Source organism: Oryx dammah, unplaced genomic scaffold (genome assembly GCF_014754425.2).
Source record: "Oryx dammah isolate SB20612 unplaced genomic scaffold, SCBI_Odam_1.1 HiC_scaffold_21, whole genome shotgun sequence".
Taxonomy (NCBI): Eukaryota; Metazoa; Chordata; class Mammalia; order Artiodactyla; family Bovidae; genus Oryx; species Oryx dammah.
Window position 1 is genome coordinate 7,454,408 of NW_024070205.1, and position 15,643 is coordinate 7,470,050.

The window sequence follows — 15,643 nt, forward strand, 5'->3', positions numbered from 1 at the left end:
CTTCATGGTGGCTGTACCAGCTTACATTCCCACCAACAGTGTAAGAGAGTTCCCCTTTCTCCACCCCTTTCCAGCACTTGTTGTTTGTAGACTTTTTAATGATGGCCATTCTGACTGGAGTGGAAAAGTACCTCATTGCAGTGTTGATTTTTTTTCCTGGTGGTTTTTGGTTTGCATTTCCCTGACCATTAGTGATGTTGAGCATCTCTATGTATGCCTGTTGGTCATCCCTATGACTTTGAGAAAATGTCTATTCAGATCCTCAGCCCATTTTTATTGTTTTGCTGATAATGAGTTACATGCATTCTTTGTATATTTTGGGGTCACAATAAACTGTGGAAAATTCTGAAAGAGATGGGAATACCAGACCACCTAACCTGCCTCTTGAGAAATCTGTTTGCAGGTCAGGAAGCAACAGTTAGAACTGGACATGGAACAACAGACTGGTTCCAAATAGGGAAAGGAGTATGTCAAGGCTGTATATTGTCACCCTGCTTATTTAACTTCTGTGCAGAGTACATCATGAGAAACGCTGGACTGGAAGAAACACAAGCTGGAATCAAGATTGCCAGGAGAAATATCAATAACCTCAGATATGCAGATGACAGCACCCTTATGGCAGAAAGTGAAGAGGAGCTAAAAAGCCTCATGATGAAAGTAAAAGAGGAGAATGAAAAACTTGGCTTAAAGCTCAACATTCAGAAAACGAAGATCATGGCATCTGGTCCCATCACTTCATGGGAAATAGATGGGGAAACAGTAGAAACAGTGTCAGACTTCATTTTTTTAGGCTCCAAAATCACTGCAGATGGTGACTGCAGCCATGAAATTAAAAGACGCTTACTCCTTGGAAGAAAAGTTATGACCAACCTAGATAGTATATTCAAAAGCAGAGACATTACTTTGCCAACTAAGGTCTGTCTAGTCAAGGCTATAGTTTTTCCTGTGGTCATGTATGGATGTGAGAGTTGGACTGTGAAGAAAGCTGACTGCCGAAGAATTTATGTGTTTGAACTGTGATGTTGGAGAAGACTCTTGAGGGTCCCTTGGACTGCAAGGAGATCCAACCAGTCCATTCTGAAGGAGATCAACCCTGGGATTTCTTTGGAAGGAATGATGCTAAAGCTGAAGCTCTAGTACTTTGGCCACCTCATGCGAAGAGTTGACTCATTGTAAAAGACTCTGATGCTGGGAGAGATTGGGGGCAGGAGGAGAAGGGGATGACCCAGGATGAGATGGCTGGATGGCATCACAGACTCGATGGACATTAGTCTGAGTGAACTCCACGAGATGGTGATGGACAGGGAGGCCTGGCGTGCTGCGATTCATGGGGTCGCGAAGAGTCAGACACAACTGAGCGACTGAACTGAACTGAACTGAACCCCTTACCGCATATGCAAATATCTTCTGTTCAGTAGATCTCCTTTTTGTTTTGTTGTTGGTTTCCATCACTGTGTATAATCTTTTTAGCTTGAAGTAGTCCCAGTACTCTTGCCTGGAAACTCCCATGGACAGAGGAGCCTGGTGGGCTGCAGTCCATGGGCTCACTTAAAGTTGGACACGACTGAGCGACTTCACTTTCATGCATTGGAGAAGGAGATGGTAACCCACTCCGATATTCTTGCCTGGAGAATCCCAGGGACAGAGGAGCCTAATGGGCTGCCGTCTGTGGGATCGCACAGAGTTGGACATGACTGAAGCGACTTAGCAGCAGCAGCCGTCCCATTTAATTTTGCTTTCATTGCCCTTGCTTGTGGAACAGATCCAAAAAAAAAATCACTAAGACTGATGTCAAGAAAGTTGCTGCCTATGTTTTCTTCTAGGGGTTTTGTGGTTTTTCCGGTCTTATGTTCAAGTCTTTAATCCATGTTGAGCTGATTTTTGTAGTTGGTGTAAGCTCGTGGTCCAGTTTCATTCTTTTGCATGCAGCTCTCCAGGTTCCCCAGCACCATCTGTTCATGAGACCGTCTTTTCCACATTGTTTATTCTTGCCTCCTTTTCACAGATTAATTAGCTATACAAATATGGGTTTATTTCTGGGCCCTCTATGTTTGTTCTGTTTGTGCTAGTACCATACCGTTTTGAATACTGTAGACTTGCAGTGTAGTTTAAAATCAGGGAGCAGGATACCTCCAGCTTTGTTCTTCTTTCTTATGATCAGTTTGGATATTCAAGGTGTTTTGTAGCTCTAAACATACTTTACGATTATTCTAGTTCTGTAAAATATGTCATGGGTATTTTGACAGTAATTGCATTGAGTCTGTAGTTTTCTTGGGTACTGTGGACATTTTGACAGTACTAATTTTTCCAGTCTATGAGCATGGTATATTTTTGCATTTGTTTGTGTCTTCAGTTTCTTTTAAGACCTTATAATGTCCAACTACAAGTCTTTTACCTTTTTGGCTAGATTTATTCTTAGGTATTTTATTCTTTTTGATGCAGTTGTAAATGGGATTGTTTTCTTAATTTCTCTTTCTAGTAGTTCATTGTGAATGTGTAGAAATGCACCAGATTCCTGTATGTTAATTTTGTATCTAGTAGCTTTAATAAATTCATTTATTCTGATAGTTTTTTGGTGGAGTCTTGAGGGTTTTCTCCATAAAATACCATGTCTTTGTGCTTCCTGGACCTGAATGTCTGTTTCCTTCACTGAGTTAGGGAAATTTTCAGCCATTGTTTCTTCAAATAAGTTTTCTGCCCCTTTCTCTCTTCTCCTCCCTCTGCTGGGTCCCCTATAATGTGGATGTTAGTGACTCTCTCTTCTCCTTCTGGGACTTGTTAATGCTGATGATAGACCCCTAGATGCTGTCCTGTAAACTGTCCTCATTTAAAGAAGAGTTTTTTATTTTCCCTTTGCCGTTCTCTTGGGGTGATAAGGACCAGGTCAGTGATAAAAAAAAGTAAGTGTTGAAGTCATGGAAACCACCAGTAAGGAAAAAGCATTTCAAGGAAGATGTGCTTATGCATTAATGACAAGAAACACCAAAGAGCCATTGCACTGGTAACCGAGAGCTTTTGGTGACCTTAGCAAGGGTCATGTCACTGGCGTCCTGAGAATCAGAGGCAGGCTGCAGTGCGTTGAGGAGTGAAGAGGAGATTTTAAAGTAGAAACGATTTTCTGGGAAGATTTGCCAGTGAGGAAAAGGAAGAGAGTGGGGGCTAGAAGGGACCATCAAAGCAAGGAGGGGTGATGATGATTTAATAATGAAAGCAGTTTGAGTTCAGTTATATGCTAAGAGGGAAGCTGGAAGGTACAAGGGCAGGCGGCACTTTGAGAAGGTGGAAGCTGGTGGCTTGGTGGTGATTAAAGAACTGACGTGTCCTTGGCTGTTTCGTGTGTAGGGGTGGCGGTTCTGCAGAGGAGCATCCGACTTTACGCCCCCTTCTACTCCTCGGACATCCTCATCGCCTCCCCTCTGGGCTTGAGGACCATCATTGGTGGAGAAGGAGAGAAGAAGAGAGATTTTGACTTCCTGTCTTCTGTCGAACTGCTCATCATTGATCAAGCTGACATTTACTTGATGCAGAACTGGGAGCATGTCCTGGTAATGTTGGTCATTCACATTTAGAGACAAGAAGCTCAGTGGGTTGAGTCTGAAAGGATTATTCAAGTCCAGCTTAAAACTCAGTTAGTTTGGAAATGGAAATGTTCCACATTTTCCAGTTTGCAAACGAGAAGTGTCCCCTCTGCTAGCCGCAGGTTGGTCAGCATCCAGAAAGATAAAAACTCTTGTCGATTTTCTCAGATCACCAGATAAGAGTTCTTCCCCTTATAAAGGTGGCTTCTACTAATAGACTGCCTTAATGTGGTTGGTTGGTTGAAATCCCTCCTCACCGAGGACATCTTTATCTAAAATAATTCCTCCTGCAATTTATGCTCATTTGCTTTTGTTCAGTGTTTGGTAGAGTTTGGGAAAAGATTGCTCATGTTTTACTGATGAGTGTGAGATGTTTTTGTCCTCCTACCATCATTAGTGCTGTGATGTTTTTTCTCCCTCTCCACATATTCCTCAGTGTCTTTGAGTTTAGGACTGTGCTTTTGAACAGTCCTCATCAGGGAGCCATAGGTTTATTTTGACAGTATAAGGCAAGTGAGAACTTACCTTTCCTACAACTCCAGGACTTAAAGTTTGCAGCAAATAAAGGGGAGTACTTATAAAGTAAGGAATAAATTTATAGTATTTGTAACCCTTCAGTATAAAAGGTAAAAATATGATTAACATAGAAAAGGCATGTTGATAGTTGTGGTGGTGGTTTAGTTGCTAAGTTGTGTCCAGTTCTTGCGATCCCATGGACTGTAGCCCACCAGGCTCCTCTGTCCATGGCATTTCTCAGGCAAGGATACTGGAGTGGGTTGCCATTTCCTTCTCCAGGGGATCTTCCTGACCCAGGAACTGAACCCAGGTCTTCTGCATTGCAGGCAGGTTCTTTACCGACTGAGCTATGAGGAAGCTAATGGTTGAGTCATATTTAATTGGTTGACGTGTAGTCACTCAGGGAATCTCCTAAGGTTTTGAGAACCAGGTCATGGAAGGACAGCAATTCTGTTTTCTGTGTCATTTTCCTTCTTGTCCAAGTCTGAAGCCAGGTTGCTTATAGAGTAACCAGGGTGGCATTTCAGAAATACACTGTATAGATACTATCTCGATCCTTTTTGAAAAATCCACGAGGTAGCCAGTTTGAGCTTTATTTTCGTGTTGGGAATGTTTACCTGGCTATGGACAAGCCACTCTCCTGCCTGAGCTGCAGTTTTCTTGCTGTAACTTGGGAGGTGATAGTGTGCATTTCTCAGGGTTAGGTGAGACAAAAGGCTTATGGAACGCTTAGCAGTGCCTTCCAGGTGAGTGCTCGATAAGTATTAATGGAATATTGTTTCTGCTCACAGCATTTGATGAACCACATGAACCTGCTGCCCTTGGACTCACATGGGGTGGACTTTTCTCGAGTGCGGATGTGGAGTCTCAACAATTGGTCCAAGTACTATCGCCAGACCCTGCTGTTCGGGGCCCTACAGGATGCCCAGATCAACTCCGTGTTCAACAAGTACTGCGTCAATGTGCAAGGCCAGGTGGGGTCTCCCCTTTCTCTGACCTTCGGGAAGTGTCGGGTATTGTTTGGGTCACGAGGCAGAAGGGGAGGATTACATCTGGTCAGCAGCGGGGATAGCTCACCTCCTGATGCTCTCCCTGACCCCTGGCAGGTGGCCGTGAGGAACGTCCCGATGACAGGCTCCATCAGTCAGGTCCTGGTGCAGCTCCCGCACGTCTTCCAGAGGATGGAGGTGGAAAGCCTCGCTTCCGTGATTGATGCCAGGTACCGACATCCCCCGCCCTTCCCACTGGACCCTGGGAGTCACAGAGAGGGCTTTTATCTGGCCGTTCAAACTTAGAATCGGACGCCATGTGGACTTTATCAATGACCGTTTGTGAGATGAAATGAGGTGATTCTCTGTCGTGGCATTGACGGAGGACACCGAAGCCCAGAGAGGCGATGCCTCATCCTAGTTCTGATATCTGGTTAGAGGCAGGGCTGGTGAATTGGGTACTTTCCCCTAGACGGTGGCATTTTTAAATTACATTAATTGCTTAATGCTGCATGTCAGCAACTTAATTGTAAGCCCTTCAGGGCAAGAACTCCTTTTCTAATTCTCTATGTTATTTTCTCCTGTTTGCTCATTGCTTTTAGTCGGGGGACCCTTGGCAGCAGAGTGGTGCTTAGTATATGGTAGGTGTTCAGTAATTATTTGCTGACCGACTTGAGAGCTGAGTGAATGCGTGATATGGTTATATACTTCCTGGAACAATTCTCGGGGTATACCAGTGTCACATCCGTACTTTATGATGAGGAGTGCTGGCACTCACTTTATAAGGTGTTGAACAGGTTTAATCTCTTTGCAGTGCGGTAGACCAGATTGGCCTCTTAGGGGAGGTCGAGGGAGACCCTGACTTGCCCAGGGTCATGCAGTTAGCTGTGACCCTACGGGCTCACTTCCAGACCGCTGACTTTGCCCTTTGCCTTTCCAAATCAGGTTCAACTTTTTCGTGAACAAGATTCTGCCTCAATATCGGGATGCAGTCATGTCCCACACGCTTATCTATGTCCCCTCCTACTTTGACTTTGTGCGTCTCCGAAATTACTTCAAGAAGGAGGAACTGAACTTCACTCATATCTGCGAGTACACCCAGAAGTCTGGGGTTTCCAGGGCCAGACACTTCTTCCTTCAAGGGGAGAAGCAGTTCCTGCTGCTCACCGAGCGCTTCTATTTCTACAAAAGGTGAGAAGTAGGGCCGGGCTTCAAGCATCCTCTCCGGAGGGCCTGCTTCTGAGTGTACGGGGGCCTTTGCCCTGCTGTGGTCCTTCCTATTCCACTTCCTGGAGAGACGCCAGAGTTCTAGGGGCTGGACAGGCTTTTCTTGATGGGTTGTTTGGTTTTCTTGTAAAATGGGTGTTGCTGGAAAAGGTTGTAGAAATGAATGAGTGACTGCAGCATGTTATATATAGATGTGGAGTGGATCCATACTTAGGGTACTTCCTACGTAGCTTTCTTGAGGACATGCCCCTCAGGGAAGATGTCACAGAGCTGAGCAGCTCTTGACAGGGACACCTCGAGGGCAGCAAAGGGCGGATGGAGCCTGTCGTAGAAGCGCAGATGAAATACTGGGGGCTGTGTGGAGATGGAAGCTGAGTGCAGCGTCAGTGTTCAGTGTCCAGAGGTGCTGTGCACACACTTCCTCACCAAAGAGAACAGGGGCTAAGGGGCCCCTGGATGTTCAGGAAAGAGCAAAAGGCGAGGGCCTTAAAGGTGAACATTTAAGAGCTTCAGCATTTGCTTAGCTTCCCCACCATGTGACTTTGACAAAAATGTTGGGTTGACCTTTTTTTTAAATTAGAGTGTGAGTAATATTGATCCTTCTGTTATTGTTTGGGATAGCTGCAGCCCTTCGTGCACCCAGAGCTCAGTGATTTTCTTGTTTTGCTAATTCTCTCTACTGCCAAGTGTAAAAGCCTCCTTTAAGCTCTTACCTAGAGAGAGATGGAAATTGCATCCGATAACCTTTTCTTTCCTGATTCACAGTAATGTTCAGTGAATTTAAGTTCTGACTTTACTATTTTATTAATTCTCAATCATATACTACTGAGGGACACATTTCCTCAGAGAATCTCTAACAGCTAAGCCAGAAATCTTCTAGGCTTTGGAGCTTATTAGTTGGTGCACCTTGGCATTGCATTGCCTTTTAGTTTATGTTGGTACTGGGTGGTGTTCCCCAGAAACCCTCTCCTCACCAGGAAGACCCAGCACCCTCCGGGTGAAGCAGGCTGCCACGGCATGACCTCTGGCATGCTGCTGACAACAGTTATCTGCCAGCAGGAGAGGGAGGCATGGCTGCATCTGTGTTGACGGGGCTTCATTCTTGGCTGTTTGGCCCAAGAGTTTTAACAAATGCCTGCTTCCCGGCATCATTATTTGCTTCCTTCCAGTGAGTTGTTTTCATTCGCGTTGGAAAGTGGTATTTTGGGGGGGGATTTGCATTCAGCAGGTCTTAAGAGCCCTTAGTTTTCCAAAAGCTTAACACATCAAAGCAAGGCCTTTGAATGAAGTGGATGGACTGGAAAACTTCCCAGCGTGATTGTCTCTTACAGCTGTGAATTAAGCTGGGATGAGGACCTCTCTCAAAGAGCAGATCTTCAAGGAGAGGGCGTGGTGTTAAGAGGAGCCCCTTCTCTTAAGTGGGACAGTCTCCTGTCTTATAGTGTTCATTTAGTGACCAGATGGTTTTGTTCCCAAAGTCATGGTAAAGACAGACCTGACATGTGCCATTTGCTTTACACCCTGGATCCAGTTATTGGGTGTTAAATGTGAATCTTAAGTAATTTGCAACTGCCAATTGTCTCAAGGTTCCCAGCTATAGAATTTTTTGCTTGAGAGGTCACGAAAGTGATGATAGGTATTTTGATCTGCAGTGTCTTTGTGATTTGATTTTTTTTTTTAATATGACCATGGGGAAAAATACATGTGTTTTCAACTTTAGTAACCAACTCTAAAATTCTGTGTCTGTATTCTCTGAGGAAGTAATGTTAGAAATACTGCAGTTCATTTGTGAGCTAATGAAAAATTTTCAACCTGAAGATTTGTTTTCTTTGGGGAGGTGAAACCAGTAGAATCTTAGGGCTAGATTGGCCTTTGGTCATGATACTCCTGAGGTGAGGACAGTTCACAGCTTCTTCTCTGAGCATTATCAGTGGGTAAGCACAGCATGAAGGATTGGCACTCGGAAGCTCTGGAGGTGGGATTTCTAGAGTTGGGAAAGGCTGCCTGGGGTGTTTCCGGGTGCTCCTTGCCCCAGTGAGAAGCCCAGCTATGGAAGTAGCAGGTCGAGTCTTTATAGACTATGGAGGAACCAGCCTTTCAAGTCAGTTGTGGGTGCCTCATGTCATTGACACTTGGCAGGTAGCATAGATATCTGGAATGTCCTTAATTTTAGGTCCTGTCAGAGTGTTAGGCCATATTTGTTGGGGTCATTGAAGACACAAAACATGTACAGGAGAGGAGGAAGGCAGGGGAAGGGGTGCGGGAGGTTACAGGAGTTGGTACTGACTGCCCCTCTGAAGAGGCCCTGCCCACACTCTCTTATTTCCAGAAGACCCCTAGCCCCTCTTTGTTGTACTGTTTAGTCACTAAGTCGTGTCCAACTTTGAGGCCCCATGGACTGTGGTCTGCCAGGCTCCTTTGTCCATGGGATTTTCCAGGAAAGAATGCTGGAGTGGGTAGCCATTTCCTTCTCCAGGGGATCTTCCCCACCCAGGAATCAAACCTGCATCTCCTGCATTGCAGGAAGATTCTTTACCGTTGAGTCACCTGGGAAGCCCAGTCTCTACTGCATCTCTCCTGTAGACAAATCGGCACCAAGAGATTTTCTTAGTTCTTAAGTATAATACCTATTGGAGTCGGTTTTGTTGTTTTGTTTTAAAAACACTCTCATTATAAGAGTCTTATTGTTAGAGAACCTGGAAAATCTAGGTTAAAAAAAAAATGGAATCACCTGTAATCCCACTGATACAAATACTCATTTTGATATATTTCTTCCCTGACTTTTTAATGTCAAAAACTTGTGTACATGCACACAGACACAGGCAGTTTGAAAAAAAAAATGCCAAAGTTGAGATCCCCATATACACTTAGGGATTTTTTTTCTTTGATCTTACGTGTTTTATGTGCTCATAGAAAAAAAACAAGTTAGCGTTTTGGCGTGTGTGCTTGTGTGTTATGGATATGTATTTCTAAGTCTTTATAAGTTTATATATGGTTCTGTCACATCCTCCCCCCACCAACTTTTTATCTGGGAAGACTTCATTTCAAAAGACATTGTAAAGCTCTCCCAGTGAACATCTCTAACTCCTTCCACGTAGACTTGGCCAGCTGTTAGCATTTTGCCCTGTTCACATGCACTCACATTCTGTCTTTCCTCTCTCTCCTCCCACATCTTATTTTTTTTTCTTCCTGAACCATTTGACAGTTATAGGAGGCTTCATGACACTTAACTTCTAGATCTTTCAGCATGTAAAGTGGCTAAAAACAAAATTCTGTCGTTTATTGACATTCCACTTGACATGATTGCAATAACATCGTCTAATATTGAGTCTGTGTTCAGATTTTCCTAGTTGTTTTCCAGTGACTATCACCACTGTCCCCCACCAGCAATCCAGGAGTTAGGATTTAGTTGAGTATCATACATTGCATTTGGTTAACATGTTTCTTCAGTTTATTTTAGCAGTTCTCAGGCTGGGAATAGTTTTGCTCCCCAAGGGACATTTGGAAATATCTGGAGAGATTTTTGGTAGTTACAGCTGGACGGTTATTCTAGTGGTTCACACAGGTCAAGGCCTGAGTGCTGCTAATCACCCTTCAGTTCACAGGATGGCCCCTACAACAAAGAATTATCTGGCTTAAAATGTCAGTAATACTGCGGTTAAGAAACCCTCATCTGGAATAATTCTCTTCCTTTTGTTCTTTGTCATGATACTGACATTTTTTTGAAAAGTTTAGTCTGGTTTCCCGTAGAATATCCCATAGTCTGGATTTGCCTCTTTCCTTACTATTTAGGTCAGTGTCCCCAAACTTTACTACACATTGGAATCCCCTAGTAGAGCTTTTAAAAAATCTGAATGCCCATGTCATACCCCAGTATCAATTAAATCATAGTGTTGGAGATGGGGACCAATTATATAATAGATATTTTTTAAAAACAAATAGGTGATTCGACAGGCATCTAAATTTGGGAATCACAGATTTAAACATTATTTTGGTAAGAATTCTACATGAAGGCACAGGGTGTCAGTTTATCCCATTTTGGGTGATGCTGAACATAATCACCTGGTCAAGGTAGGTCTGCTGGATCTCTGCCTTGTAACGATGCCTTTTCTGTTTGATTATGAGTAGCCTGTGAGGTGTGCATGGTATCCATTTTAGTGGTTACTGTTATGTACTTTGAATGGGATATAGTTAACCCAGTTTCCTTTTAACAGGCATGCTGTTGTTTTCTGCTGTTATGTACAATAATGCCATGAGCAGCCATCTGCATAGTTGATGGCCTAGTTGCCTAGGTATTTCCTTGGGATAAATTTGGAAAGGAAAACTTGGTTGTTCAAAAACTGTACACAATTTAATGTTTGCTGTACGTTGCAACTCCCATCTTCTCCCTTCTCCCCCAAAATACATACAATAACTTATACTCCATTAACCTATCTCTGTAAAACCCTACCTGTTGCCAGTAGTTTGATAGTCAAAATGATACCTCATGGTTTTAATGTCTTTTTCTTGCTTTTCTGTGTGTTTTGTAATAGTTGAATGGAGTTCCTAAGTGGGTAGTTGGCCTGGACACATCTCTTGCGTCAGGCCGCCAGAGTGGGAGTTGGGAGCCTAGTGAGGATCTGGTTGTTACCATGGTTACCGTCCAGGTACCACAGACTGCAGTTCCTCCAGCAGACAGTGGCCCGGCACGGGGCCCTGCTGGAGGGTCTTGTCTCAGGACCTGCTCCCCTCTCAGCTTTCCCCGAGCCCTGCGCCCCTGTGCCCAGGGAGAGCTTCTCCCCACACTCCAGCCCCGCCTGCTCGTTCCTCCGCACAGGCTTGAAGTGGGGCAGGGGCCCTCCGACCCGTCCAGCTCAGATGCAGGCAGGTTCTCTCCACCCTGGGCTTTCTCAGGGTTCCTACACCACCCTGCGTGGTGGCAGACCCCTCTCTGCCTTGTTCTGTGAGGGTCTTGGAAAGAGTTTTCCTGCTTTTCCCCACTGGCAGCAAGCCTCTGCTTGCATCAGCGCAGGCTCTTGGGCTCCGTAGGCTTCATGCCCTTTGCATAGGGACAGACTGCTCTTGCTTTTTCCTGGGTGTGAGTCTTGTGGTGGGGAGGGAGGGGGTGAGGGGGTTAATGCCCCTCCCTTGAAAGTGAAAGTCTCTCAGTCACGTCCAACTCTTTGCGACCCCATGGACTGTACAGTCCGTAGAATTCTCCAGGCGAGAATACTGAAGTGGATAGCCTTTCCCTTCTTCAGGGGATCTTCCCAACCCAGGGATCGAACCCAGGTCTCCCGCGTTGCAGGCAGATTCTTTACCAGCTGAGCCACCAGGGAAGCCCTGCTTCCTTAGGGCAGCGGATTTTTGCTTCATATGACTCCACCCCAGCAGTTGACCTTTTGTCCCGTCCATTGGCTTTAGGCTTTAGTCTCATACACGGTATGGGTCTGGAGGCTTTAGTCTCATACACGGTATGGGTCTGGGGAAAGAGTGCGTTTTCCTGTCTGCGCCGCCTGCGGAGTCTCTCAGGTCTTCTGCCTTGTCTTCAGGGCCCCCAGTGGAGCCCTGTGGAAAGGACCTCGTGAAAATGAAGTAAAGGTGCGTCTGGAAACCCCAGGGATCCTGAACTCTCGTGCAAACCCATAATTGTCCTTTGAGAATGTGTTGAAAGTGTAGCTGTTTCTTCCTTCCCGTTTTCATGGCAGCCACCCCCTTTCCCATGGTGAAGTGTCCTTTTTTTCTTCAGACAAGCTTGTCGCTCAGGAATTCAGTCAGTGATGGACTGAAGCTGGCTCATGCCTGCTCTTGAGATCTGGTCGCACATCTCTTCCCATTTCCAAGTTCAGGAGCATGACATTGTTCGCTACACCACAAAAATTGGCAAGTGCTTCAAATCAGCACCTTCCCTCCCCCACTGAGAACCAGTTAAACACACACCAGGGCACCGCTGAATCAGTTCACCGGTTGCCTCACGACATCGGCTGTCTAGGCTCAAGAAGAGGAATGTTGTTGTAAATTGTTTTTCTTGTTAGCATGGAAGCAGTATTCTCTTGAATTTTCTACATAGTAAGCAGAAGTAAAACTCCGTGTTTGTGTGTTTTTGTTTTGATAACTGCTGAGGCAGAATTGTGTCTTGTCAACTTCACTCGTTAGTGTTAGAATTCCTTTATAGAACGGGGATGTGGAAAATGAACCAAGTAATGGACTGCAGTTATATCCTGAAAGAGGAGGGTCTCCAGAGAGATAAGGCTGAGCCATGGGATAAAAAGACAAGGAAGACTTATCCTCCATGAATAAAATAAAATTCCTGAGGAAGTCTAACATCAGATGTGTCAGACAGGAAAAATCAGAACCTTGTCAGCCTGTGAAATCTTCTGTTAGGAGGGAATGCTTGACCTCGACCTAACCACAAGGTGAGTCCTTAGGGTGTGCCTTCCCACCACCTCGGTGCAGCCCTGTGGGTCAGGGAAAGAGTGAGGAAGCTCCTGATACTGACTGCCTTCCCAGAATGCCTGAGGGGTCCTTGGGCACAGTGTTCTAAATGGATGAACTTGGAACATCTGCCATGGAGTTAACATGTTGTCAAAGTGATAAGAAAAGACTTAATGGGAGAGCATTTGCAGTTTATTTTATATACTGGATCTGACCTCATCTCCATTACAGAACGTTGTTTTCCCTGATTATAAGGATAGTGTTAAATTGGAAGTTGTCTGCTTTTTAAATTTTTGATGACCGGTTTTTAACCCTTGTCTTCTATTCTTCCCCAGCCTACCTCACTCTGCTCAGAGCAGGCTCAAGAAAGGCAAATTCATTTTATCATTATCTTAAACCAAACATTAGGAATTCAAACACGTTGTCACAAAAAATGAGCCCTTCCAGCTCAAATTAGAGTAACCGTTGGTCTGTCTGTTATTGTTCTTCCTCCTTGAGCACAAAGTGGTATGAGTGACCGTGTCCCTATAAAATTCCGAGGTGACTTCTCCATAAATTTCTCCCATAGACATAGCCTCTCTTTCTCCTTCTGGCAGATACACAATAAAAGGCATCAGGAACCTGATTTTCTATGAACTGCCAACATACCCGCACTTCTACAGTGAAGTCTGTAACATGCTGCGAGCCACTAGCAGCGGCGAGGAAGCCGCCTGGACCTGCACCGTCCTCTACTCCAAGTACGATGCCCAGCGCTTGGCCGCCGTGGTCGGGGTGGAGCGGGCCGCCCAGATGCTGCAGTCCAAGAAGAACGTCCATCTCTTCATTACTGGAGAAAGATGAGAGCTGGCTGGACAGGAAACGGTGTTGGCGTGGCATGGGATGCCTGACACTCTGCGCCACTCGGACCCGATTCTGATCGCCTCTACAAAGAAGGGCTGCCAGCAGGAAGGGGCGCCAGGCAGCGTCTTCTCAGACACTTCTTCCTTTTCAGGTCACGCATCCCTGAAAGGTTCGGCGTGGACCAGATTTTGGTACAACCTATCTTTGAGAGGACAGGAGGAGCTCTTGGGGGCTCTGAGAAGTCGATAGAAGGAATCCTCGACTTGCGAGTCTTTTTGTAAGCTGTAAATTGTTTCACTGTGATTTTACATCAGATTTATCCTGCTTGGTAAAGTCTGTCAGATTTGCCTGTTTCTGTTTGACACCCTCTTACACTGAGGCATACATTTCTATGCTTGTGAGAACTGGTGCTGAGAAACTGGAACCCTTCTTGCTGTCGAACATCATCTTTTGGATCGCACAGGTTTTGCAAAACTGTTACTTTTCCCCAGCCAAACTTTTTTAAACCTTACATATCCTATTTTAATTCAACCTAGAAGAGTATATTCATCCACTGATCTTTCTTTAACTCATAATAATAAGTGGTTTTGTTAAAATATGTACCTAAAAATCACATTATATAAAATAATTTCTGCTCTATTTCAAGAAATAATTTTGTGACACTCTTGATGCTACAAATTCATCTTGTCTTCATCATTGTTGTAGTCACTTGTCTGTTACACTGAGAAGTTGGACTTTTAAAACCAGTTTTAGGGAATTCGTCCAGTGGTTAGGACTCAGCGCTTTCGCTGGCGTGGCCCGGGTTCGGTCCCCTCTCAGGGAACTAAGATCCCGCACGCTGTGTGGTGTGTGATTTCCGCCTGTCTCGTCACTGTGATGCTAACCGACCACTTGTTTAAGGTGGTGCTGGCCAGCCTTTTTCACTATAGGGTCACTCATTCCCCGTTTATTTGTTAGTTTATATTATATTACGAGTATGGAATCATTTTTGTATCCAGTGAGTTACAATTAATTATTACGGTTATTCCCTTAGATGCTTAAATCATCTCAGGTGTGGCCAGCAGGAGCGCCTTCAAGCTGACTGCTGTGTCTTCTTGACATGTCTCCCTTATACTTGGCCTTTTTCTTCATTTTCTGACACTGTAGACAGTCCAGTTTTGTCTTGTACTTTTCATTACTCCGGCCCTACTTTCCTTGAAGTAAAGTCGCTCAGTAGTATCCACCTCTTCGCAACCCCATGGACTGGGGCCTACCAGGCTCCGTCCATGGGATTTTCCAGGCAAGAGTACTGGAGTGGATTGCCATTTCCTTCTCCAGAGGATCTTCCCCACCCAGGGATCAAACCCAGGTCTCCCACATTGTAGACAGATGCTTTACCGCTCCTTTCCTTAAAACTAAGATTTGAGGGCTAAGTGTGCTCAATACTACTGTGGAGCCACTGGTCCCAGGTTACCTCAACAGTCAGAGTTTAGGAATATTTGCATGTGTGTACATGTGTGCACATATCTGAGTGCCCATGACATCTAAATTTATTTCTGTATCCATATTAAAAACCACGAATTTATCCCGTACCTCCATTTCAGACTGACAGCACAGGGTTCCTTTGTTTTCTCCCTTCCCATATTAATAATTTTCTTCTCAGATAGTGAGACTTGTGGCTCCCATTATCCTCAGTGGAACAATCCATAATTGGAACAGATTTTGTTCCTCTTGGACATGCTTGAAATTTCTTATTAAAAAAAAAGTAAAATTACTTCTGGGGTACTCTTACTGCTAAATATTTATATAGGCATTTTTATGTCTCTCTTTCCCCAATATGGAGAGTACAGCTATTCATTCCATATATAGATGGGTTCCTAAAGTCCATGTAATTCTCCAGGCCAGGATACTGGAGTGGGTAGCCTTTCCCTTCTCCAGGAGATCTTCCCAACCCAGGGATCAAACCCAGGTCCCCCCGCATTGCAGGCAGATTCTTTACCAGCTGAGCCACAAGATTGATTTACAGTATTTTGTTAGTTTCAGGTGTATAGCAGAATCAGCTACACATGCACATTTATCTACAAAGAGCTCTTTTATCCA

General features: G+C 44.7%; 1 protein-coding gene across 2 annotated transcripts in view; it reads left to right on the forward strand.

Annotated features, from left to right (window-relative positions):
- UTP25 (UTP25 small subunit processor component) overlaps nt 1-15,317 on the forward strand; it is a 29,007-nt gene extending 13,690 nt beyond the window's left edge. For both annotated transcript variants that reach the window (XM_040263095.1, XM_040263094.1), the window contains 5 exons: nt 3,343-3,545; nt 4,886-5,068; nt 5,201-5,313; nt 6,029-6,274; nt 13,321-15,317. In XM_040263095.1, the coding sequence (XP_040119029.1) occupies nt 3,343-3,545; nt 4,886-5,068; nt 5,201-5,313; nt 6,029-6,274; nt 13,321-13,564 (989 nt within the window). In that variant the 3' untranslated portion in view covers nt 13,565-15,317. The remainder of the gene's footprint in view (nt 1-3,342; nt 3,546-4,885; nt 5,069-5,200; nt 5,314-6,028; nt 6,275-13,320) is intronic.
- Nucleotides 15,318-15,643: the final 326 nt, after the last annotated feature.